The 26,417-nt window shown below is 35.3% G+C and overlaps 2 protein-coding genes and 1 pseudogene across 5 annotated transcripts; all 3 read left to right on the top strand.

The window, feature by feature from the left end:
* The first annotated feature begins 9,185 nt into the window (after positions 1–9,185).
* Positions 9,186–10,375, top strand: LOC133294801 (3-ketoacyl-CoA synthase 10-like; annotated as a pseudogene).
* Positions 10,376–11,159: 784 nt separating this feature from the next.
* Positions 11,160–14,704, top strand: LOC133294747 (protein TIFY 6B-like). 4 transcript variants are annotated; one of them, XM_061493517.1, is made up of 7 exons: positions 11,160–11,514; positions 12,295–12,494; positions 13,088–13,197; positions 13,295–13,379; positions 13,495–13,807; positions 13,989–14,046; positions 14,286–14,704. In XM_061493517.1, exons 1-7 carry the CDS (start codon positions 11,421–11,423, stop codon positions 14,407–14,409), a joined length of 984 nt encoding a protein of 327 aa, XP_061349501.1. In that variant the 5' UTR covers positions 11,160–11,420; the 3' UTR covers positions 14,410–14,704. The 4 variants fall into 4 exon arrangements, with proteins under 4 accessions (XP_061349501.1, XP_061349493.1, XP_061349486.1 ...); XM_061493509.1 differs by having other exon boundaries at positions 13,289–13,379; XM_061493502.1 differs by having other exon boundaries at positions 12,905–13,197.
* Positions 14,705–23,428: 8,724 nt separating this feature from the next.
* Positions 23,429–24,211, top strand: LOC133294781 (uncharacterized mitochondrial protein AtMg00810-like). Its single transcript, XM_061493535.1, has one exon. It carries the CDS (start codon positions 23,429–23,431, stop codon positions 24,209–24,211), a length of 783 nt encoding a protein of 260 aa, XP_061349519.1.
* The last annotated feature ends 2,206 nt before the right edge of the window (positions 24,212–26,417 follow it).

Genomic DNA, 26,417 nt, shown 5'->3' with positions numbered 1-26,417 from the left:
CCTCCTATTCTAGCCAAATCGCATAATAACAATATTGAAGAGCCTACCGATTGATATTATCCCTTAATTACAACAAAGTAGAAGTTCCCATTGAATCTATTTATTTGAACTAGATTCAATCATGTGTGATCAGATCCAACTTCTTGTATTCAGATCAAGTTCCAAATCAAGTCAAGTTAAAGATCCTATTTTTTGAGAATAAAGCTCTTCCCCATGTTTACCTTTTTATTTATAAAACTCAAATTCAAAACTTTTTAAAGGAAATCAAAATCCTTGTAACTCCAATCAATAAGTAACGGAGATAACTTTAGTTCAAATAATTAGATAAATAAAAATATTCACTGATATATTTAATTTGATACTTTCTGACATAATAGTAAACGTAAGTTAGTTAAGTAAAGACATTTAACTTTTACATGTAATAAACTATCTTGTAATAAGCTACTTGCAGAATTAATGATTATCCTCACAAATTAATATGGAATTTTTCAGTGTGCTTTATCTCTATTCACATACTTCATGAGAAACTTCATAGGAGGTCGTTTATTCTAGAATTGCTTAAAGTCAAGTACGTTTAACTATGAAGTTCTTAAATATGGGCTACCGAAAGAAGATACATCTTGTTAGTATAGATAGTACATATTAATTCCTTTAAGTCATCATCAACTGTACAGTCTCATACATAAACAGTTTCTAAATTCCTCTCATTCGAGTGTTAATTCAATTCATTTATATATATCTCTTGTTAGAAGCCTACCAAGAGCCTTCTATCATAACCCTTCTACCTTAGCGGATCTGGACTTCAAATATTGAAACTTTTGACTAATAGTACAGTCTAATCCACGTGGCAAAAAATTATATGCTTTGTTAGCGGCCAAAATGTTACATATCCCACATCAATTAATAAATATAAATGAGGCTAGGACCACAACTTAAAGAACTCAGGAAGTTGTATGCTCAATCACATGCGTACAAACATCAATTATCATCAATTAATTTATCATAGTTAATAATGCACTGCTAAGTCAACGTTCAGCAAATTTATTTAGGAAAAGGAGAAATGCTGACAACAAAGTAACCATATAAAATTTTGTGTATTAGGCTTTTCTCTTTTCTCTTTTACAAATTTTGTGTATTCTTGGTGTGTTCCCAGTTCCCTGACAGTGATATGTAAGGGAGAAAAAGAATACTAGTAATTTTCCACACATTAAAACTATAGAAAAAGGAAAATGCTGCTTCACCTGCAAGAACCTGACCTCAAAATATGATATTACCACAAATATTTTACTTTTGATAGGTCCCACAGCCTTTCCTTTCCCTTTCTTCTCTCCAATTACAAAAATAATTGACCTATATAATGTATATAACAGTTCGTTGCATGTGATATGGGAGCACGAAAGAATTTTTATTGTTTAAATCATACTTATTAAAACCGGACCGATCCGGTCGGATCGATCCGGGAACTAGTAAACTGGTCATATAACCGGTCTGATTGAAGTAACGGATCGGTCATGCATCAAAACCGCTACGACCCGTTCCGACTCGGTTGATTTTTATAAAAATCAGTGACCCGATCGGTTAACCGGTGACCCGACCCGGTCCTAAAAAAAAAATCCAATTTTTTTTTTCAAAAAAAAAAATCATAATAGACATATTTGAATATCTTTTTTACTTATTGACTTACATAAGTTATGTACCTACAACACTAATATTATCTCAGTTATGCATTCTGCAGAAAATTTTGATTTTATTTATAATTAGATATGTCATTTTCTGAATTTAAAGTCTCGTATCACGATTATTATATTTTTATTTGATCCTTTATTGGATAATAGTATCTGATTTATTATTTTTTATATTAAAATATTTGAAATTTTTATTATTTTTTTAGATATTTGAATATGTTTATAATTTTTTAATATAAATTATAAAATTGCATATAATTATCGGATCATGCGGTTGAACTAGTGACTCAGTGTTGAACCAGTGATCCACTGACCCAGTACATCGACCGGATCGATTTTAATAACGTTGGTTTAAATGGACCGTTTGGATGCCAGCAATGTTTGACTCGTCTGGTGAATTATTTTTAGGGATTTGCATTTGTTATTTAACATGACACAATAAACTTTTCTACACACATAACATTTTGTGGGGCCACACTTTTTCAAGAAAAAAGAAAAGAAAAAAAATTACGGCACGCAAAACGAATCTCTATAACATTACACAATCACTTTTATTACAACATAACTCTTATAAAATCCTTATTTTTATTCATAACAATGGTATGACTAATTACATTTAGATTTAGAGAATTTTAATTAATAAACAATTTAAAATTTTATAATAAATTCATTAAAATTAATAATTTACCTTAATATTAAAACATAAAGAATGTTCATTTATCTTAAACTTTTGTAATTAAAAAGAAACAGGCTGCAATTTATCAAAAAAAAGAAAAAGAAACAGGCTGCATAATAGTTGTACAACCCATTCGACTATATAGCAGGACTCAATTGAAAACCCGCTTCAATGTTGAACCGTATAAAGTATCCTCAAATTATTAAAAACTCGTACTGTGGTTTATGAAATTTTTTGTTAATATGAATAGGTTTGAAAATCTCACGTAATCAATGACATAGTCAACTGTGGAAAGAAGATATGGTAAAGGGACCAAGCAATATTTGTTGATGAGACCCGATTACATACCACGTGAAGTCTTCTGGATTAAGAGCTACTCTATATCCCTTTAAGGGTATAATATGTTTTTACGAAGGTGTTTAAAGAAGTAGTTTTATAGATCAAAGCTTCGAGTGAGTTACCGGTGGTGTTATTGCAAAAATTACTACAAATAGAGGGGTTATGGCTCTAAAATCCAATAGAGTAATAGCTCATAAAAATATTGAAAATCATGTGTCTTCTCTATTGGAGAGAAGGAGTTTATATATGGGGAATAAATATTTTCTAATGGTGATGAGAGAGAAAATATGAGTCAAATTGCTTGTCATTGTCATCACTATTGTAGTGAGGCTTGTCTCACCATTGTGGAAGTAGGATAGTGAATTGTGCATGGAGAAGGAAATCTCATGTGATGGAGATCATATGCTCACCTAAAGCGTATTACTTAGGACCGTTTGGATGAGTATTTTTTCAGCCAAAAGTTATTTTTTTTTCTCAAAAAAAAGTACTTTTATTTTAAAGTGCATTTAGATGCTGTTTTTAAAAATAAAAAACAGAAGTCATAAAAAAAGTCAAAAGTTTACTTTTTTCAGAAGCTAAAATTTTTAGCTTATCAAAAAAGCAAAAGTCAAAAGTTAATTTATTTTTTCAAAAAATAAATATTTTTTAAAAAATCTAAATAGTTTTAACTTTTATAAAAATCACTTTTAAAATAAGTAGGACATAAAAGTAACTTTTTTTTAAATGCAATCCAAACACACTCTTAATAGAGTCTTTGATGGACTTTTAGGCAACCGGCGGCTTAATAAATTGGGCTTGTGTAGGTAGGACGGAATAAGATGAACTGACTATGCATTTTCAATCAATTCATTTGTTTACTATGCATTTTCAATCAATTCATTTGTTGGAAAAGTGTGTCATTTTAAATGATGTAAAGTTGTGTCATTTTAAGAGAGACAAAGAGATAGATAAAGGAGGAGAGAGAGTAGACCAAAAAAATAAAGGTGTGAGTCCCACCTCTTTGTGAGAGTGAAATAACATAAGTTGTGTTATTTAAAAAGATAAATATTTTTCCCTTCATTTGTTTAAATGGGTTGATTGAATGAAACAACATCATAAAAATAATTTACATGAAACAATCATTTGAATAAAAATGTACAGACTATTTATAAGGATCAAATCTATTACCCCTGGCCATAGAACTAGAATTAGAAGCACTCACTCTCGTGGCAAAATAGTTTGAACTGAGAAAGTATATGAAACCAAATGCGATTTGGAACTCGCCATCAAGCTCACTACGGGAGGCAAGCTAACGCAAATCAAGACCAAAATTACTAAGTGAAAGGTATCAGATACATACAAAGAAAAAGAAAGAAATGAAACTTTGTGAATTGTATTGAATTGAATGAATGTACATTGAAGAGAACATATCCTTATATAGAAGGATAACTGTTATCTATAACAGAATATAAAACTGAATATAGTTAGCTAACAATTGACAGTTGTAACTGATTCAATCTGTTAGCTCTATCTCTATTACTCCATCATCCCCCCGTAAGCTAAGCAGTAGAGTGAGAAGAAACTCTTAAGCTTATTGCGAAATTCAGTAAACTTTAAGTTGGACACTGGATTGGTGAATCCGTCAGCTATTTGGTAAAGTGAAGGAATATGATGAATGAGAATTTCCTTGGTGAGTACCTTTTTCTGAACAAAGAACAAGTCTAGTTCAAAATGTTTGGTTTTGGAGTGAAATAAAGGGTTAGCAGATAGCATTACTGCACTAAGATTGTCACAGTAGAGTATGTGAGGTTTTGGAAGAGATACATGTAATTCAGATAGGAGTGAATGAAGCCAAGTAAGTTCAATGATTATGATTTATAGCGATTAAGAATTGTTACGGGATTTCGGATTTGGAGTGAGAAATAAAATAAGTGGTTAAAATGTGTTCACAAATGATGTTACCTTTAAAATGTTGCGTAGTTATATATAAGCCAAGTAACAGATCCTTTATATAAAAGGTTGCGTAGTTATGTTCTTCACTTTTTGAATTATGATTTATAGGATCTGTTCATTGTAATTCAGGTTGGGTTAAAATGTGTTCACAAATCATGCATAGCTATTCAGAATTGTTACGAGATTTCGGATTTCATTTGAATAAGTGATTGCATGGAAGTGGATCCTCTCATGTTAAATAAAACATGACATAGCTATGTAGAAAAATTATAACCATACAAAAGTAAATCAACGATAATAATTCTGTAACTACCCATTTAATATATTTTTTTCTCTATTCCCTTATCACCATTGACTCACCTTTATATGATTATGATTTCCCACATTATCAAATCATATATATATATATATATTGATACATATGTCATATATTGATACATATGATTATGACTAGCCCGTTGTTTCTTGGAGAGGAAATAGGTGGAACTCAGAGGTGTGCTAGAAGAGACTCTGGGGATAGAGGAGAAATTGTGGTATCATAAAGCCAGAACTGAATGGATCAAGGATGGAGACCGAAATACAAGGTATTATCATACTATTGCCATCTCAAAAAGGAGGAGGAATAGAGTGGAGGCCTTGAGGAATGAGAATGGTGTCTGGGTGAGAAATGAAGTTGGGCTGAAGAATCTGGTGTCTGAATTCTATAAGAAATTATTCAAGGAGTCTACTCCTCAGCGTCAGTGGGAGCCTTCTCCTGTTGGTTGGCCTTGCCTGGAGGAAGCTGATTTGAGAAGACTAAGTAGACCCATTGACAGAGGGGAGATTAAAAATGCATTTTTTTCAGCTTGGTAAGCATAAGGCCCCGGGTCCAGATGGTTTCCCTGCTGAGTTTTACCAGAGGAATTGGGGAGTGCTAGCTGAGAGAGTCAGTGAGGATATGGAGAGGATCTTTGAGAACATGAGCTTAATAAGGTACATTAATGAAACCCTCATTGTGCTTATTCCTAAGATTGAGAATCCAGAGAGCATTGGTCAGTTCAAGCCAATTTCACTGTGTAATGCACTCTACAAGGCAGTAACTAAGATCATTGTGAATAGATTGAAGCCTGTAATGAATAAACTGGTGTCTCCTTTTCAAACAAGCTTCGCTCCAGGGAGGAACATCCATGACAATGTTATCATTGCCCAGAAAATGACTCATGCAATGAATAGAATGAGAGGCAAAAAAGCTTTTATGGCAATCAAAATAGATCTGCTTAAAGCTTATGATCGCCTTAACTGGAGTTTTGTGGAAGCTGTGCTAGGGGAGGCAGGCATCCCTAGCAATCTGGTGAAGGTCATTAAGGAATGCATTACCTCGCCCACATTTCAAATTTTGTGGAAGGGTTCAAAGCTGGATAAATTCTCTACTACGAGGGGATTAGGCAAGGGGACCCTATTTCCCTTACCTGTTTGTCCTTTGTATGGATAAACTGTCCCATCTGATTGCTGAGGAGACCAAAAGGAGGAACTGGATAGCTATGAAGGCTGGAAGAGGAGGACCGCTTATATCTCATCTTATGTTTGTGGATGGCCTTGTTTTATTTGGAGAAGCATCTCTTGAGCAAATGAAGGTGATGCTGGACTGCCTAAATAGCTTTTGTAGCATGTCTGGACAAGCTGTTAGCATTGAAAAAACCATTATTTTTTTCCGAGGAATACTAGGCAGGACACCAAAGAAGAAATCATTCAAGCTAGTGGGTTTAGACAGGCTGATTCTCTTGGAAAATATTTAGGAGCTCAATTATACCACGACAAAGAAAGGAGAATGAAATTTGAGAGTGTAATCCTCAGAGTGAAACAACGGGTAGCAGGGTGGAAGAGCCAGCTTCTGTCCTTCGCTGGTAGACAACATTAGCTAAAGCAGTGATTAGTGTCATCCTTGCTTACCATATGCAGTATGACACTATACCTGTTTCCATTTGTAAGGAGGTGGCAAAATTACAGAGAGGATTTATTTGGGGGGATACTTCTCTTAAGAGGAAACCTCACTTGGTTAATTGGGAGGCTCTCTGCTACCCGAAGAACAATGGGGGCCTAGGTATTACTAACCTTCAGGCTCATAACAAAGCTTTTCTTTTCAAGATTGCATGGAAGATTTTGAACAACAAAGAAGATCTGTGGGTCAAGGTGCTGGTTGGAACATATGGTAGGAACAATGATTTGAGGAGAAGTACCAAGGCAGTTAGCTATGACTCCTCCTTATGGAAAGAAGTAGTGGCCATTTGGAAGGACTTCCTACAAACCTTACAATGGGATACAGGTAATGGTAGTGGTATCTTTTTTTGGCAGGACTCTTGGAATAATTTATCGAGTCCTTTAAGTGATCTCACTACTAGCCCGTTGAATCATGATGATCTCAGGATGAAAAGCTCAGAGCTAGTGGAGACAGAGTCAGGAGATTGGAATTTGGAGAGGTTAAGGGAGCTGTTGCAGGAAGATGTTGTTCAGCATATAAGGTCCTTCCTCCCACCTTCAGAAACTAGAGTTATAGACCAACTTATTCAGAAAAATAGCGCTGGTATGGGTAGAATGGTTAAGAATGCTTACAATAGTATCATGGGATTTGACAATCTGATGAGTGATCCTATTTGGGAAGTTATTTGGAAGTGGAAAGGTCCCTTTAGAATGAGAAGCTTTGTTTGGATTGTTTTGCAGGGTAGAATCCTAACAAAAGAGTTCACTGCCAAATGGGGGTGGCTGCCCTTTTGTCATATTTGTGGGACAAAGATAGAGGATACCCTCCATGTAATGAGGGATTGCAGGAATGCGAAATCTGTTTGGGAAGCTTGGCTGGCAGGTTGTGATAGGACTAATTTTTTCAGTTTAAATTCGAAAGAATGGACTAGGAAAAACTTACAAGGAGGTTGGAGGCATAACCAGGTGTTACATTGGAAAGATGTCTTCTTTGTAACAATCTGACATCTATGGATGTGGAGGAACTATGAAGTTCATGAGCCAAATTTTTCAAGACCTCTGGACCCCATCCAAGTCATTTCCAAGTATATCGTGGAAACTAGAAGATCGAGGGAGAATCAGAATATTAATCCCTTCCCCCATATGCAGATTGTGAATGAAGTGTGGAAAGCTCCTCCGAGTGGTTGGTGGAAGATGAACATTGATGGTGTTGTTGATATCAGCTCCAATATAGCTTCCTGTGAGGGGCTTATTAGAAATGATAAAGGAGAATGGATCTGTGGTTTTACCTATGGCATCGGTGCTTGTAACCCTCTGAAGGCAGAGCTTTGGGCTATATTCACAGGCTTAAAGGTGGCCTGGGAGAGGGGTGGTAGGAAGCTAATTGTGGAAGGAGACTCCACCTTGGCTAGAAGAGCTATAGAAGATGGGGAAGCCAATGGGAATGATGACCAGTTGGTGAAAGCTATCAGGAGTTGGAAGAATTTTGGTTGGGAATTAAAGTTCATTGCTGTCAGAAGAAAGGCCAACAGATGTGCAGACTTCCTTGCACATTACCTGTGTAATTTTGATAATGAGGTGTTCGTCCATAATAACCCCCCTGTGAGGATGGAATGGATGTTGGCTCAAGAATTTAGAGCTGCTAGTAGTTAGTTTCGTTTTTTGTTTTTTGGGCTAAAGCCCTTTTTTTCTACTAAAAAAAAAAAGAGAGTCCACTCTCTTGTTTGAATATTCTTTAATTTAATTTTTAAAATAAATACTAAAGTAGTAGGGGTCGAGCCTTATAATTATTATGAGAGTTTACTTTATGGGTTCTATTTTTCTCTTGTTATTAGAGATAATATATCCTATCATAGACACATGATGTGATAGGGTCCACCACCCATTAAAAAGGAAAAAAAGAAAAAGTGGTGGCACAACTTTCTATGTAAGAGTAGCATGAGATAGTTATCTCATATAAAATAAGACAATAATTTCTCATACTTTGTTTAATAAAACAAAGTTTTTCTACTGATAATATTATTTTCTATAATTATAAAAATAAAAATTATTTTTTTAAACTTTAAAATGATATTATTTTATAATTTGAGGAATTAAAAAAATATTTTAGAAATTTATTTATTTTTCCAAATGAATTTTCTCAAAACGTTAAAATGCCATTATCATGAAATTATAAGAAGAGTAAATACCCCTTTTCGTCCCTGACAATTTTCACGAAGCATATTTTAGTCCCGAACAATAAAAAAGGCTCATTTTAGTCCCTAATATTTGAAAAAAAAGGCCACGTTTGTCCTTCCGTTAGTTGGCATCTGACGGCCCAACTAACGGAGCACACGTGGACCGTTACTTTGCTGAGTCACCGTTAAGTATGCCAGCGTGGAAGTAATACGACGTCGTTTTATGTCTTCTTGGAGTTTTGGACAGCTGACTCTAGCATCGAAGGCCCTATTTGGTCCCTGACAAATTTATCGAGGCCCTATTTGGTCCTCAACACCACAAACCTTTCTCTATCTGCATGCACCTCAAGCTGCATTAAATGTCTTTTTCCCCAACTCTTTCTTCAATCAACATAGTTTTCTGCAAGTGAATTTTCCCCCATGTCAAAAGAAAATGAGCAATTTTCCACAAAGATTCTGCAAAGGGGTGTTGAGAACTCTGACCCAAATTCAGGCACTCTTAATTTCTCAGTTAAATTACGGCCTAAATCGCCAGATTTCCTTAGTTCAGTTAATCTAAAATATGTGAAATTCAGTTACGGCTACCTCATTAGCCATCGTTTGTATTTGTTGCTGGCACCACCTCTTCTTGCAACCTTGATTGCTCATATTGAAAAGTTCACTTGGAAAGATCTCTATGACAAACATGACCTCACTGAGGCTCTATTTATATCAGCACTTTTGTGCTTAATGCTATATTTTTATATTGAATCTACACCCCGGTCTACCTATTTGCTTGATTTTTCATGTTTTTTTTCCTTCAGATGTATACAAGGTAAACAACACTCTTTTGTTAACTATTTATCACTCTTCACATATTTAAGTGTGGATGAGATTTAAGTCTTCATTATTTGAGATTGTATAATTCTTTACCAATATGTTTAAGGAAATGTAAGCCTATTTATGTATATATATTCAATTTTTTGCATGCATTGAATGGGACGATTAAGGACAAGAGGTATCCATGGTGATGTTTGGGGCAATTAAAGACCTTCTTGCTGTCACAAAAGTAAAACCAAGGGAATATTAAACACCACCCCATCACTCTCATCAATGATAATAAACCAAAGGGAAGATAGTGAAGGGAGGAAGGGACTTTCTGTAAGCAAAGATGTCAGGTTGGAGGCCATGCATCAAAGGCCAATATTACCACATTAGGTCCACTAGTCCTACCAGTTTCAGAACAACTTCACTTCTTCACCAATTTGCTCTTCAAGAAAAAGAAAACAAAACCATACATTCCGAATTACAAGCTGGCTTTTGAGCATGTATGCATTCTGGCAACAAGTAAGAAAGTGTTGGATGAGATTCAGAAGAATTTGGAGCTCACAGAGGAGTACATGGAAGCATCAAGGAAGACATTGGAAAGATTTGGCAACACATCTAACAGCAGCATATGGTATGAACTGGCATACCTTGAGTTCAACTCAAGGATCAAGAGGGGTGATAGGGTTTGTCAGATAGCTTTTGGTGTTGGGTTCATGTGTAACAGTGTTGTTTGGAAAGCCCTCAGGAATGTTGGGAGACCCAAACAGAGTCCTTGGATTGAGGATGAGTGCTGCACCACCTAACTAGCAAAGAACCTTTTAGGGATTCTACATTTCCATATTATGAGCAATGGAAAAATGAAATCAATTAAATAAATAAAACATATAGAGAAAGGTTTGTGGTGTTAAGGATTAAATAGGGCCTCGATACATTTGTCAGGGATCAAATAGGGCCTCGATAAATTTGTCAGGGACCAAATAGGGCCTTCGATGCTAGGGTCAGCTGTCCAAAACTCCAAGAAGACATAAAACGACGTCGTATTAATTTCACGCTGACATATTTAACGGTGACTCAGCAAAGTAAAGGTCCACATGTGCTCCGTTAGTTGGGCCGTCAGATGCTAACTAACGGAAGGACAAACGTTGCCTTTTTTTTCAAATATTACTACAATGAGCTTTTTTTATTGTTCGGGACTAAAATGTGCCTCGTAAAAATTGCCAAAGACAAAAAGAGAAATTTACTCTTATAAGAAATAAAACTATTTTTAAAAATTTCATTTTTTCCCAAATCCCAACATGATCCCTTTTTCTCCGTCCTCTCTCTAGGTCCCCTTATAATAAATATCACGAGCCAAAGTCGTCACGTGTCGTACACACGTGCATAATTTTCACATGGGTGGCAGTACTAAATATCGCTGTCAGACACCGACGACAAGTGGGGACCAGTATGGTAGAGTGTGACCGCCGCGCACGTGGTCCTTTACCGGACCATCCGGTCACTCTACCGGTAACTCAACAACAAACAATCTTTGATAATTCATCATGGTTTCTTTTTGATTTTTTTAAGAAAAAATCTTAATGGTCAAGATATCATGAACCTCATGTGACATAGAAATAATACCCCATTAGATAATCTTCCTTTCTATGCTTTCTTTATTGTTCTGCACTTGGACCAAACTTTATTAGTATTATTATTATTCTTATTATTATATGGTGTTCTTGTCTTTGCTTATTGGGAGGAAGGGAGAAGGGCTGCTTCTATTTTGTTTGTGAAGGAAAACGATTCTTGGGTGGGAATTTGAGGTGGGTTTTGATTGGTTTGTGGGTTTTCTTCTGTTTTTGGTCTGAAATGGAGAGAGATTTCATGGGTCTTAGCTCAAAAGAATCATTATCTGGGGTGAAGGAGGAGATGAACAATGATATTGATGGGTGCAAAGACACAGGCATGTTTTCCTCCTCATTCTACTGTTGTACTTTTTTTGTATGATTCTCCACTTGAATGCTACTTTGCATATTTTGAGTGCTTTGAGCTATTTAGCTCTTTTTTTTTTTTCTTGCTTTCTGTTTTGGGCTCCAATTCTTTCTGTTTAGATTGCATGGCAGGTTGGGTTGAGGTAGAAAATTAAATATTTGAACCAGTTTATTAGATTTGCTTGGTTAATATGGTTATCCTGTATATAATTTTGTTTCTATGAGTGGTACAACTTTACTTCCGCTGCAGGCTATTTATTAGGTGGTTCATGTGTGATAGATGTCACTAGTGAAACTAGACAAGTTGTGACCCTTGTTTGGATATTTAAAGTTTTATACGTGTGTTTGTGTTTGTGTGTGTGTGTATGAAATTTGTGATTTGGGAAAAATAATATCCAGTTTTTGTTGATTTGGGTATTGCAATACCCACAGTGATGCTTCTGAACACAGATACATAGATTGATGCCAAGTTAAAAACCTTATAATCTCCCCCTCCCTTTTCCTCTTCCTTTCTTTTTAATACTTTGTTCTCAATTTGGTATGCCCTTTAAACTGGGGATGAAAATTTCAGGGATGAATTTATATGAAAATTTGCATATCAAATTCGTCTCTGAATTTTTTCATCCCTATATTTAAGGGTGGGGGTTGGTGTACCGGCGAACTGACCCTTAAGGTTTAATGGGCTATTAACTGAAGTATGAATATGAAGTTGTTCTAGCTTGTATTGATGGTTCCTTTGTGGGTTTGTGTAGGTTTCACAAAAGGTTCAGTGGTAAAATGGCCCTTCTTGAACAAAGTCTCTGCTCATCCGCATTTGATGTCTTTCAATGTTTCTCAAGATGATAAGACTAAAATGATGGGGTCTGATTCCATCACATCTGCTGGTTTGTTTGCCATCCCAAGTCTAGACAAGTTTGACTCTATTCATAAACGTGCTGCGGGTGAACTACAGGTTTGATAATACCCTTTTCTCTCAGTTTTTGTGCATTTGTTCAAAATTGTCCAGTTAGCACAAAATTCAGTTTATTAGACTTTAGATTCATTAAAGTGAAGTGATTAAACATATTCACACTTGACTGATAAGATGATTTTTCCTCCTGTGTGTTCAGATTGGTATTTTAATTTTCAGTCCAATCTGTGGTTTAAGAGGACAACCTTTTGTATAGAATCTAGTTCTGCTTATGATATTTAGTTATTTATACTAGTCTTTCTTTCTGGAATATGAACTCAACCTTTGCATTTGAACCTAGCGTTAGGATATTTTGCAACATCTCATGTTTGTTGTTCCAACATCCCTTTTATAAATTGGTTTCATCCCCTGGTCTTTTCCCCTTCCATTGATTGTTTGTTCTTACTATTTAGAAATCTTTCAATCATGACGGACAAGGTGGCATTCATTTTTCCCTGACTCCATATCCTGTACAACATGATGTGAATTATGTGAATCGTCCTCATGATGTGAAGATGGTTTCGGTTTCCAATCAAGCAATTTCAGTTTCCCTGGGACATCCATTCCTAAAGAATCATTTTGTTACTGTTGGCCAGAATATGAACGGTGCTAATGTGAAGCAACCATTGCTTGGGGGAATACCTGTTACAGCGCCTCATTCAGTTCTTCCCATCGTCGGTGCTGTTGCTGGAACAACTGAATCATGGTAATTTAAGTTTATGCTTTAACTTTTATTTAGAGAATTACTTGAGTGCAGTGAACAAACTTGTTTGTCTCTAATTTATATTATTTTGAAGTAACAGTGTGAAACCATCTGCACCTGCTCCTCAACTTACCATCTTCTATGCGGGAACTGTAAATGTCTTCCATGATATAACTCCTGAGAAGGTATCTTTCTCTTTTTATCATATTTCATCGCATCCATAATAAATTAATAAATGAATAAGGAAAAAGAGGAGCATACACGTCATGATTAAGCTTAAATTCGACCATCTTTCTTCAGGCACAAGCTATCATGTTGTTGGCTGGGAATGGCTTATCTGCAGGTTCTAACATGGCACAGTCCAAAGTTCAGGCACTCGGCACGAAGTTGGCAGCAGGTGATAGTATGCCTGTGAGTCAACCCATAAATGTTCCACCCTGCTCTGGTCTTTCAAGTCCTTTATCTGTTTCTTCACATACTGGTGCCCAATCAGGGAGTGGCTCAAGTTGCAATGAAGAATTTCTTGCAGCTAAAACATCTGGAGGTCCCATCAACTCTGTTAGCAAAGTGGAGACTCCAAAAGTAGTTAATGCAACCACCATGTTAACATCAGGTAATGGTGGCAAATAGTTTCTATTTCTAGCTACTTGATGTTTCTTTAGTTCTTCACATTCTTTTATTTGGGGATATTTGTCTGAAAATTATAGTGAATAAGGGTTGCAAGTGCTTGTATTTAATGATTTTAACAACCAGAAGATTTTCTACATGAGACTGAGATTTAGTGTTTTATGCAGCTGTGCCGCAGGCTCGAAAAGCATCCTTGGCTCGATTTTTGGAGAAGCGCAAGGAAAGGTTAGTTCTGAACATGGTTTCTGTTTGCTAACAAGCAGAATGATTATTATTTCTCTAAAACTTTCACACATAAGTTGAGATATTGAAGAGACTTGAAGATTTTGAGGTTTTCTTGATTGCAACTCATGCCTTTGACAAAAGTAGCATTAGATTCTGCTTTGTGTTTAAGATATCTAGTTTTACACATCTTCATCAAGATTGGATGAAAAAGTATGTCTGAGGCGTTTCTGTTCATGCAGGGTGATGAATTCAGCACCATATAACCTCAACAAGAAGTCTGAGGATGTTGCAATGCAGAATACAATGATTTCTAACATCTATGCAAGTACTGGTACTAATACGCTTTCAGCCAAGCAAGGATAGTAGTAACCCTTTCTTATAGGAGACTACTTCAGAGGGAGAAATATTTTGTTGTAACTTAATTAATGTTGTAAACTTATGATTTTATTCTTACTTGATCAAAACTTGTGCTGAGATTCTTAAGCATCAAACTACGTTCACTACATAGGTAGGGCTTTACCTTAATTATTTTTTGATGTAGGGCTTTACCTTATTACTCTAAAGTTGGTTGGATTTTAGCTTCCAACAATATAGCATTAGCAGACCACTTTTGTAACTATATCTGACAATTTGTTACATTGTGGTAATTAAAAGCAAATTTAGATATTTATATTTTAGTTTATAGTTTTTACTTTCTTTTCTGATACATTTATTACATCATTAATTTTTCATTCAACTCATACTATACCATCTCTTACCCTGGTTTTCATGTGTTGTGCTTTCTCGAACAAAACTTTGGTGGAACATTGGGTATTTTATTGTTTTACATTTGGAAAAAATTTAACATTTTTGAAAAAAATAAAATAAAATTCTCACCAAATTGAAAGAAATTTCAAATGTGAAAAAAGGGAGTACTCACTTGGGTTTTCTCATTCCACCAAAGTTTTGTTCCTCCCTCGTCCATAAAGAGGTTGCACTAAAGTGATTCCCTTCTACATCGAGACTTGATACAAAGAATAAATTTGAAATTCTGGTGCACAAAACTATCCAATTTGCGGTTTAAGCATTAATTGTATATAGTTTTACTCTTATATTTTGTATAAAGAGGATGTTTTTTTCATTCGTTACAAAGAATGAAAATTAATATAAATTTTTAATTTAATTTATTCATATTAAAAAACATTAATGTGTTTTAACTTTCATTAAATAAAAACATATTAGATATGATTTATATTTAACATTTAGATGATAATTCTTATTGGCCTGATGCAGAAAATATCAGGATACAGAGAATATAGTGAAATATTGTTGTACATAGCTCATATTAGATAAATTTGTGTCTTCATTCTTTCTTCCTTTCTATGTGTTTTGCAATTTTGTGTGTAATTGTTTGGTCGCAACTAAACACCTTTAATTTAAAGAAACAACAAAAAGAAGTAGTCTAGCGACAAAGATAAAAAAAATAAAAAAAATAAAAACAACTATGATTAATAAAATCTTGAAAAATAATTATAAAAAATAAAAGAAGAACCTTAGATATAAACAGAATGATAAATGGCATTACACGTCAACTAATGGCAGACACGAGTGTCTCAAATGACAGGTTTCACAAGCATCATACACAACATTCACGTGGAAACAGAAAAAAAATCAAAGATAATAATGGATTATTAACAAGTGGTTGTCCTTTAAGAGTTTTGAGTGGTTCTAATTGAAGTCGTGACCCTCCGCACTTACACTTTGCCTATTTTTAACATAAAGTCACGCATGAAAAGTTGATAATTTTGGTGGTACCAAAGAATTGAAAACAATTCAAAGTCATGACGAAAAGATAGCTAGGTACAAGAAAAATCTACTTGCCATATGGTATGGTGCAACCATCAATCACGTTTTCAACGAAGGTCGAATATAATAGACATGGCGTGCTTTTTTGTCAATGCTCCAACCAACCAAAGTAGTATTTTGCTTTGAGGTGATATTTCGTTTTCAAGACATGTGATCTTGTTTATTATTTTCACATTCTTTTACTATTTGTTTTTTTTTTTTACTTTTTTGCAAAGAGTTGTATATAATCTAACAATTTTATTACTATATTCTTTTAACATTCATCTCTATTATTATTATTATTATTATTTTATTGCGTTTCTAATTACTTTAAGTGATATTTATATAATTATATCAGTCAAACACGGGAGATTGGGTAAGACCTAAGAATGTAGGCTCAACAGAAGGGTCCATAACAAGATTCCTAATAGGGCCCAAGGCAGGGAAAATGTTTTAGTGCTCCCTTCTATTCTGAGGACGACATGTGGATTATTTTATTTTATTTTTTCTTTTCTTTTTTTCTTCTGATTTTGATTGATTCGGACTACTGAGTTTATGGTGTCGGAGACCACAAAAATTATTCTCCTAAAATAGGAGATATTGGATAGAAAAAGAAAAATTAAGATAATGGAGTATTTGTGAGAATTGAACTGGTTGCTTTTGTTCTTTGTTTTTTTTTGTTTTTATTATTATTATTATTATCCATCTGTTTATTGATTATTTGATTAGATCAATTTGAGCTGGGTAGGATCATATAAATAACAAAAATTTTCTTACTAAATTTTAACACAAAATTTTAACACAACTGTAATCCCAAAAATTTAAACTCGAGAATACTAATTATGATAGAACAACTACTTACCAATTGATCCACGTATTTAATGATTTTGTTCTCTGATTTTCTTTTCTTTACTAATTGAGCTGCTAACATGGAATTAATATGATTATCATATTTTTAGTAGAATTGGTTTATTTTGTTAGTAAGTTACCTACTAATTTTTAACCATTACGTAACATATTATTTAATCATTTTATAGTTTTCTTTGATAGCCTGATGATCAATAAACAATATCATTAGGGATTGAGTTACATTTTGATAAAGAACCTAATAACCGTCGAAACCAAAAATAGAAAAAAATAAAATAAGAATTAAGCATTTAGAATTATAAGAACAGTATTAATCATTCGGTTTTTTTTACCAAAAAATAAAATAAAAATTATTCAATGAAATAATAATTTCGTGCTCCAAGAAGAGCTGAAGCATGGACGATGATTTTGAAAATCAATTTATGACAAGTTAGTAGCAGCTAAATTCAAATGTTCAAAATATTTTAGAATTAATATTTTTCATGTTATAGGAGATAAAATTTTATCTCCTATACACATAAAAGTGTGGGAGATTTTATTTTCTCTCTTCTGTTCACATGGGTCCCACGCATTTTTATATATGCGTATATGATAAAATTATCTTCTATTATATAAGAAACAATAATCTCAATATTTTACATAAAAAAAACCTGTTTTTTATTTTAAAGGACTCAAGTTTAATCTATTGCTTTTTGGCCCCTATAACCTCAATAGGATGAGAAAGTCGAAGAGATTTTCACTATCGTGGAATCAACCCTTCACCCACCATGATATATGATTGCTGCACTTGTCTGGAGGAACCAGTAGCCTTTAATTATTCCTTGCTGGCAACACTTTCATTAAGGAGATAAAGAAATCACTTGCTTGCTAGTTTCATACTCAGTTAATCAGTTCAATTGTTTGATATGTGCAAGTTTTGAACTCCAACTTCTAACTTAAATATTACATTCATATGAGCGCTCAATCGAATGTAGCAGGTTGGAGGCCATTTAACCATTCATCATATCTAAACCAACAATTTAGGCCGGTTGATCAAAACTTAAGGTGTCCAATTCGAACACTATCGAACTCTTAATAAAAATAATTTTTCTGACATGGATTCAGTCGAAAGGTTGACCTATTTGAGATAATTAAATTATGGGTTAGATGGTTTGTTTAGTGAAAATCCTGAATTTTAAGTCAAGAGTAAATACTCAAATTGGTCCCTGACAAAATACTCGGTATCCATTTTAGTTCCTAACAAAAATAAACTAGCTGAAAAGTCCCCAACAAAGACGAACATGTCCCACGCTAGTCCTTCTGTTAATTCAAAACTGACGGTGTCACCGACAGTGCTGATGTGTAACGTTAATGGACATGCTGACTGCCACGTTGGAGGTGGAACGACGTCGTCTAGAGAAAGGAGATCCATGTTGCTCAAAATCAATTCACTAAACCCACTACTGGTTTCTCCAAAGCGCGATAATTCTGGCAACATCAAGTACAAACTAAGCGACATCGAACCACAGAGCATGCAAAACAGAAAGGTATGTAAAATATATGTATTAGGAATTATGAACTGTCTAAATGCAGAATACAAATATGAAGCTCTCAAAGCACCCATACAAAGTACAGACCATAGTTCCAGATAAAGGAACAAGCGCAATGAATTTTCCAGGTTGATAAACAGATATGTCGTCTCACAAATTTAAACATCTCACTCCTCATGCTCTCGGCATAAGCAGCAAGTTGAGGGGCTTCTGATCTGAATATATATTATCAAAATACAAGGCCCAAACTAAAAGTCTTTACTACTAAGAAAGCTCATAGTCAATAAAGGCTGCAAAACCCACCTCATCAAGCTGCACAATATTTATGACAGCAAAGACGCCTATATAACAGCAAGTTCATGACAGCCAGCAAGCTCCTTAATATTAATGGTCTTATGACAGCAAACTCCTCAACATTAAACAAGGCAGCCATATTACTTTGCTTCCAAGACAAAGCAAACTTGATCACTAAGTAAAATCACCAGGCTGCTCATTTCTCTACTATAAATACATATGTATCACCAGGCAAACTTGATCACTAAATACATATGTATCAACACTAAGGTACTCATCTTCTCCTACATAATTGAAACCTGCTTGAACCATGACTGACTTGAGCGTCGGAGTGTCTTGCAGGTACACCCCCCATCTCGTTCCATTGAAGAGTCATGGGTTAAAGCTGCTCCAACTGCAAGATCCTCTGGCCCAAGACGGTTCCAGGACATTTGTGTAGAGGAAGATCACATGATCGGCTCAGTTGTAAAACCGGTTCTGATTATTGGCGCCGCCGTCTGTGGGAAGATATGTAAGGAGCTTGATATATATATATATATATATATATATATATATATATATATAGTTTGCACCGTTAGTTATATATTGATATATAGGTTGCACCGTTAGTTATATATTGATATATATAAACTTGGGAAGAAATGTATATGGAGCGAGATGCTATATACATATACATAAACTTACGAAGATTGAAGAAGAAGAATGGATTAATAGGCGCTACCAAAAATCCATGATTGAAGGATTGCTTTGGTCACAAGTGCATCGAAGATTTTACGTAGACCCTTAGGGAGCTTGATAAGAATGATGAAGCAAAGGAGCAATTTGCAAAGTATATATAAGTATATATGATAATATTGAGAATCATATTCAGGTCCGCTCCTATAGGTGTTTTTTAGCATGATACAATCAAACATTGGCGTTACCCTGTTTGGCACTATGGAAAAACTTTCTAGAAATTTCCACCAGAAATATTGTACTGGACTAAAAATATCTCATCAGTGATGGCGCTATTGATGGTGGTTACTATGGCGCAAAATATTTTTATAAGGACGTGTCATATCGAATTAGTATCAACCAAGATGGCGCTTTTGGCATGATGCTATACAAAATATACGTGGGAACTCATATATTCCAAACGAAGTGGTGGGACCTTACTAAAGTTAATCCATTTATTATCACAACTAGCGGCGTTAGCACTAAGCTGTAAGAAAATTGATGCAGAGTTATTATGATTAGTTATATTGGGAATAACTTATTAGTTACTAACTTGTTAGTTAATTCTGTTATTATAGTTAGCCTTGCAGTTAGTTGATATAGATTAGAAGTTAGTCAATTCTGTTGACAGTAACTGATATAAATATATAAGTACTCATTGTAAACAAATTCATTCAGTTCAGTATTCTTTCTAATAAAGTTTTCTTCCTTCTTGAGTTGTGTTGTTATGCAACTGATATGGTATCAGAGCTCTTCTTGAGTTCTTGTATTTCATAGCTGTTTTTCCTTTCTTTTCATTCTTTTCTTGTTCGATTCTATTCACCCAGATCCAAGATTTCAATCATGGATACAGCAACCCAGAACTCACGTCAATTACCAAAATATTTGACAAATCCTTCTCATACACATTACCTACATCCCAATGAAAATCCATTCCTGGTTCTTGTATCACCAATATTCGATGGAAAGAACTATCATTCTTGGAGCAGAGCCATGAAAATGGCATTGAAATCGAAAAACAAATTGGGTTTTATCGATGAATCAATTGTCATTCCTCAAGAAACAGATCCCAATTTTGCTGCATGGGATCGATGTAACATCATGGTACTTTCTTGGCTTCATCATTCCATTGCAAATTCGATTGTCCAGTCAATTGTTTGTGTTGAACAAGCTTCTGAAGTATGGAAAGATCTTCAAGAAAGATTCTCCCAATCAGATGCATTTCGTATTGCTGATCTCCAAGAAGAACTATTTCGAATGTGCCAAGGTGAGTGCACAGTTTCTCAATACTTTACAAAACTTAAAGCAATATGGGATGAACTAGATGGTATGCAACCACTTCCTAAGTGCAACTGTAATCCAACATGTGTTTGTGGAAATTTGATGCAAAAACAAGCTCGCACCAATCGGGAAAAGGATCATGTAATCCGATTCTTGAGGGGTTTAAATGAGCAATTTTCTAATGTTAGATCACAAGTGATGATCATGGATCCACTACCCAATGTGAACAAAGCCTTTTCTTTAATTGTCCAACAAGAAAGGCAGATATCCGCTGATACTAACGCTGATGTTAAAGTCTTTCTAAACACTCATGAACAAGAAAAGCCCAACTTCCCTCGTGCTGGTACTGGACAGAAGTACAGCAATGACCAAAGCTTCAATCGTGGGTCTCACAAAGAGGTAGAGGTCGTTCCAATTATGGGCGAGGTAGATCAAATTCTGGAAAGGTATGCACCTATTGTGGAAGATTTAATCATACAGTTGAAACTTGCTTTGAGAAGCATGGCTACCCACCTGGTTATAAAACCAGTTTTCCAAGAAAGGTCAACATGGCCTCTCATGATGAATATGATTCCTTCAATTTCACACCAGAAGAAACAAACACTGCAGCAGATAACAGTGATCAATTCCATCTTACCAAAGAGCAGTATCACAATCTAATTGGCATGATCAAAGACACACAACAAGAATCTCCACACAGCTCCAATTTGGTTCAGGTTAACTCAAGTTCCTTGACTCCAGGTAATCTCTCTTTTCAATGGATCCTTGATACTGGTGCTACTGATCATATCAGTCACCAAAGTTCTTTGTTTTCCTCCCTTCGAAATATTAAACCTATATCCATCAAGCTACCAGATGGGAATCAAGTCACTGCTACTCAAACAGGAAACATTTATTTGTCCTCTTTTCTCACATTATACAATGTATTGTTTGTTGCCAATTTCCATGTGAATCTCATATCCATTGCCAAATTAGCTCATGATTCATGTTGTCATGTAGTTTTTCACTCACTGAAATGTTCCATTTTGCATAACAATACCTTGAAGATGATTGGTTCAGCTAAACAGGAACATGGACTCTTTATCATGAATTCCAGTAAAGATTCTTCTAAGTATTGTTGTACTCATACTTCTCAATCATCCAAGTTATGGCATCTTCGGCTTGGCCATTGTTCCAAAACTGTATTACACAATATGTCTATATTTTTTCCTTCTATATCATGTACAAATGATTCTGATCCTTGTGATATATGTCAATTCTCCAAACAAAAGAAATTGCCTTTCTCATCTAGTGTAACTGAATCTTCCAATCCTTTCACCATTATACATGCTGACATATGGGGTCCATATACCATCACATCAATACATGGACATCGATATTTCCTTACACTAGTGGATGATCATTCCCGTTTCACATGGATGATACCAATGAAAACAAAATCTGAAACACGAAAACATATATGTAACTTCACTGCCCTTGTTCAAACACAGTTTCACAAAATAATTCAAACATTTCAAACAGATAATGGCATTGAGTTTGCCATGAATGGTTTCTTCAAAACCAAAGGAATTCAACATCAAACCTCTTGTGTTGAATGTCCCCAACAAAATGGTATTGTGGAACGCAAACACCAACACATATTAAATGTTGTTCGAGCCCTCCTATTTCAGTCTCACATTCCTAAAACATATTGGTGTTACTGTGTTACTCATGTTGTCCACATCATTAATAGATTAACCACTCCATCCTTAAACAATAAAACTCCATATGAATGTTTATATGGCATTCCTCCTAATTTCAATCATTTAAAAGTGTTTGGCTCACTTTGCTTTGCTTCCACTTTAACTCAACAACGCACCAAATTTGATTCCCGTGCCAGAAAATGTGTCTTCCTTGGATATAAAGAAGGTACAAAAGGGTATCTTGCCCTTGATCTACATACAAACGAAATAATTGTCTCTAGAAATGTTAAATTCTTTGAAGACCATTTTCCTTTTGCACATGCACCTTCAGAGCAATATACTACACACTCGATTCTTCCTTCAGTAACCTTAAATTTCAGTGATGAGAACTTAATTCCATCTGTTGAAGCACCAATCCCTTTAAAATCTGCAATTCTTCCAACAGTTAACCCCTCCACTATAAATGATCCCTTACCAATTCGCAGATCAGATCAAACCAGATCTGCTCCTCAATACTTAGCAGAATTTCATTGTGGATTATCCAGTTTAGCTGACAACAATACATCATCAGGTATATCTTCTGTAAACCCATATCCTCTATCAGATTTTCTTTCTTATGACAAATGCTCTCACACTTATACCACCTTTTGCACTAACCTGTTGACCACGACTGAACCAAAGAATTACAAACAAGCTGCTTCCATTCCTTGCTGGCAAGATGCCATGACGGCTGAACTTCAAGCCTTGAAAAAGAACAATACATGGAAGCTGACTGAACTTCCACCTGACAAACAATCGATAGGCTGCAAATGGGTGTACAATATCAAAAGGAAACCTGATGGATCAGTGGATCGTTACAAAGCAAGATTAGTTGCTAAAGGGTACACTCAATGTGAAGGGATTGACTACTTCCAAACTTTTTCTCCAGTCGTGAAAATGACAACAGTAAGGACACTTCTTGTTATAGCTATGACTCAAGGTTGGCATTTAGAACAACTTGATGTTGATAATGCCCTTCTTCATGGTGATCTTCATGAAGAGGTATATATGCAACTACCCCCTGGTCTTCATTGTCCCTCTACTTCCATGGTCTGGAAATTGGAGAAATCTCTTTATGGCTTGAAACAAGCTAGCCGTCAGTGAAATGCCAAATTGACTTCCACATTATGCCAGCTTGGCTACTCCCATTCTATGGCTGATTACTCCTTGTTCACCAAAAAGACTTCCTCAACTTTCACTGCATTATTGATCTATGTAGATGATCTTGTTCTCACTGGCAATGACATGACAGAAATCAACCATGTGAAGTCATCTCTACATAATCAATTTCGAATTAAATACTTGGGACAACTCAGATATTTTCTTGGCTTGGAAGTTGCTAGATCCAAACATGGGCTGATTCTTAACCAACAGAAATATGCTCTTGAATTGATAGCTGACTCTGGTATACTTGCAGCTAAACCAGTCTCCACTCCATTAACTCCATCTCACAAGCTCAGTCGAGATAAAGGCATCACATACTCTGATCCTCCTACTTATCGTCGATTAGTGGGCAGATTATTGTACCTCACCGCCACAAGGTCATATATTGCACACTCTGTCCAACAATTGAGCCAATTCATGGCTTTTTCTACACAAGATCACTATACTGCAGCTTGCCATGTTCTTCGTTACCTCAAAGCTTCTCCTAGTAAAGGTCTTTTTTTTCCTACAGTAAATTCTCTTTCTTTAACTGGATTTGCTGACAGTGATTGGGCTTGTTGCCCAGATACTAGGAAATCTGTTACTGGTATGTGTATTCTCCTTGGATCATCACTCATCAGCTGGCGTTCCAAGAAACAAAACACAGTTTCTCGGTCTTCATCTGAGGCAGAATATCGTGCATTAGCTAATTTGACTTGTGAAATTCAATGGCTTGCTTATTTGTTTCAAGATCTTGGTATTCTTTTGCCTCAACCAGTTTCGGTTTATTGAGACAATCAATCCGCAGTCTACCTTGCTCATAATCCCAGCTTTCATGAGCGTAGCAAACACATTGACATTGATTGTCATATCACAAGAGAAAAGATCAACAATGGTCTTCTGAAACTGCTTCCTATCACTTCCCAACCCCAGCTTGCTGATGTCTTCACGAAGTCTCTGCATCCAACTCCTTTTCGGGAAAACATTTCCAAGTTGGGATTGGTTGATATCACACTCCCAACTTGAGGGGGGATATTGGGAATAACTTATTAGTTACTAACTTGTTATTTAATTCTGTTATTATAGTTAGCCTTGCAGTTAGTTGATATAGATTAGAAGTTAGTTAATTCTGTTGACAGTAACTGATATAAATATATCAGTACTCATTGTAAACAAATTCATTCAGTTCAGTATTCTTTCTAATAAAGTTTTCTTCCTTCTTGAGTTGTGTTGTTATGCAACTGATAAGTTATGGGTTAAGATCATGAGCTGAACTCGCTTCACATGGTTAGCTCCAAGTTGTTAATGACTTTACTTAAACAAATCCCTTTATGGTACTCCTAGCACATACTGCGATATTTGACAAGTTTTGTGTTGGATAAATGACAAAAGGGGTGTTTGATCTCTCACTTTTCAGCACTATAGATGCTGAAAGATAATTTCTTTGACTTTTCCATCGCATGGTTCCTGAAATTATTTGGAATATGCGTTCGTCTATATGCTCTGTGAAGAAACATGAAGTTTGATACGATATAAAGTGAAAATTACCTCGATATTTAATCAGTATGCGAGATGAAAGAGCCACCAAAAAGTTATCATAGAACTATGAAATCAGTTGACCGATGTCACCGTCATATAGCATGCTTTCTTATCTAGCGATATGTAATCATATGGCATGATCGTTCTATTTATTCTCAGTGCCACCTTTAGGGACCTTAAACATTGGGCTTGTCAGCATATTGCTATACTATTCCAAGATATAGAAGCATTGATTGGGAAAAACACCATTTTAAAGCTTTTGGAGAAAAGAATTGTCCGGTTAAAGCTGATTGGATAAGTTTCTACAAAGTAATGCAGTCAAACATGTCGCCTATGCTGACGGGACTAGTCCTGTCACTGATACTGACGGGACTCGTGCCACGTCAGCGCCACGTAGGCAATCCAATTACCGTAAATCTTCCGAAGACCATAACTTGTGACTCGGATATCCAAATCAGATGATTTGTTTTTTGATTTCACATAACTTTTCGAGATCTACGCAATGATACCTCATTTGACATATTTTATCTCCCACAAACATAGTTTAAATTTGTAACAATTGTATCACAATCACAAGAGTGTTTATCTATTAGACTATGTTTGTGGGAGATAAAATATATCAAATGAGGTGTCATTGCGTAGATCTTGAAAAGTTATGTGAAATAAAAAAATCATCTGATTTGGATACCCGAGTCACAAGTTATGACCTTCCGAAGCTTTACGGTAATTGGACTGCCTACGTGGTGCTGACGTGGCACGAGACCCGTCAGTATCAGTGACGGGACTAGTCTCGTCAGCATAGGTGACATGTTTGACTGCATTACTTTGGAAAAACTTATCCAATCAGCTTTAACCGGGCAATTCTTTTGTCCAAAAACTTTAAAATGGTGCTTTAGCCAGCATTGATTACGTTAGGATGTTTAATTATTAAACCAAAGGTGGTACTTAGGGTGAATATAAGCCAATATTGGACCAAATACTAGAGAATTGATTGCTTGGTTTTTGACATATTTTAAGGATCTTGCGCAATGGACATGCAATATGTTTTTCACAAGATATATATATATATATATATCTTTATAAAGGGGTTCACAAGAATTTGTGGGAAAGGTTTATAGCAAATAGATAAACCAGTATGAAACCCTTGAGCACTTCGATCTTACATAAAAAAACATGAGATGATTTTTCTTAGGTGACCTAAGGTAGCTGCGCATGATGCAATATGACTATCAAATATTGCGCGCGATGTAGTTTTACCTCATGGTATAGCCATCCTTCTGGACCTGAATATTTTATACTTTGGTTCTTAGCAATTCTATGAAGGTTATTGTTATAAAGAAATTCCAAAGGTTCATTGAAAGAGTATTTTATAGAGTTGGAAGGTCCCATATGTCGCAAAAGAATTTGTAGGATGAATATTTTTTACAGAAGTTGCCTTTAGGGTTATATAGAAGCAACG

The sequence above is a fragment of the Gastrolobium bilobum genome, unplaced genomic scaffold (assembly GCF_033153095.1).
Source record: "Gastrolobium bilobum isolate Gb01-03AN ecotype WA unplaced genomic scaffold, APGP_CSIRO_Gbil_v1 utg41735, whole genome shotgun sequence".
Lineage (NCBI taxonomy): Eukaryota > Viridiplantae > Streptophyta > Magnoliopsida > Fabales > Fabaceae > Gastrolobium > Gastrolobium bilobum.
The sequence above is the reverse complement of the archived record's forward strand: the minus strand, read 5'-3'. Positions and strand labels throughout refer to the sequence as shown.

Coding starts and splice junctions, on each gene's coding strand:
- LOC133294747 (XM_061493493.1), top strand. CDS start 11,421: ATGGAGAGAGATTTCATGGGTCTTAGCTCAAAAGAATCATTATCTGGG. Junction 12,495..12,904: donor GTGCTGCGGGTGAACTACAG/GTTTGATAATAC, acceptor CTTACTATTTAG/AAATCTTTCAATCATGACGG. Junction 14,047..14,285: donor TTGGAGAAGCGCAAGGAAAG/GTTAGTTCTGAA, acceptor CTGTTCATGCAG/GGTGATGAATTCAGCACCAT.
- LOC133294781 (XM_061493535.1), top strand. CDS start 23,429: ATGGCTGATTACTCCTTGTTCACCAAAAAGACTTCCTCAACTTTCACT.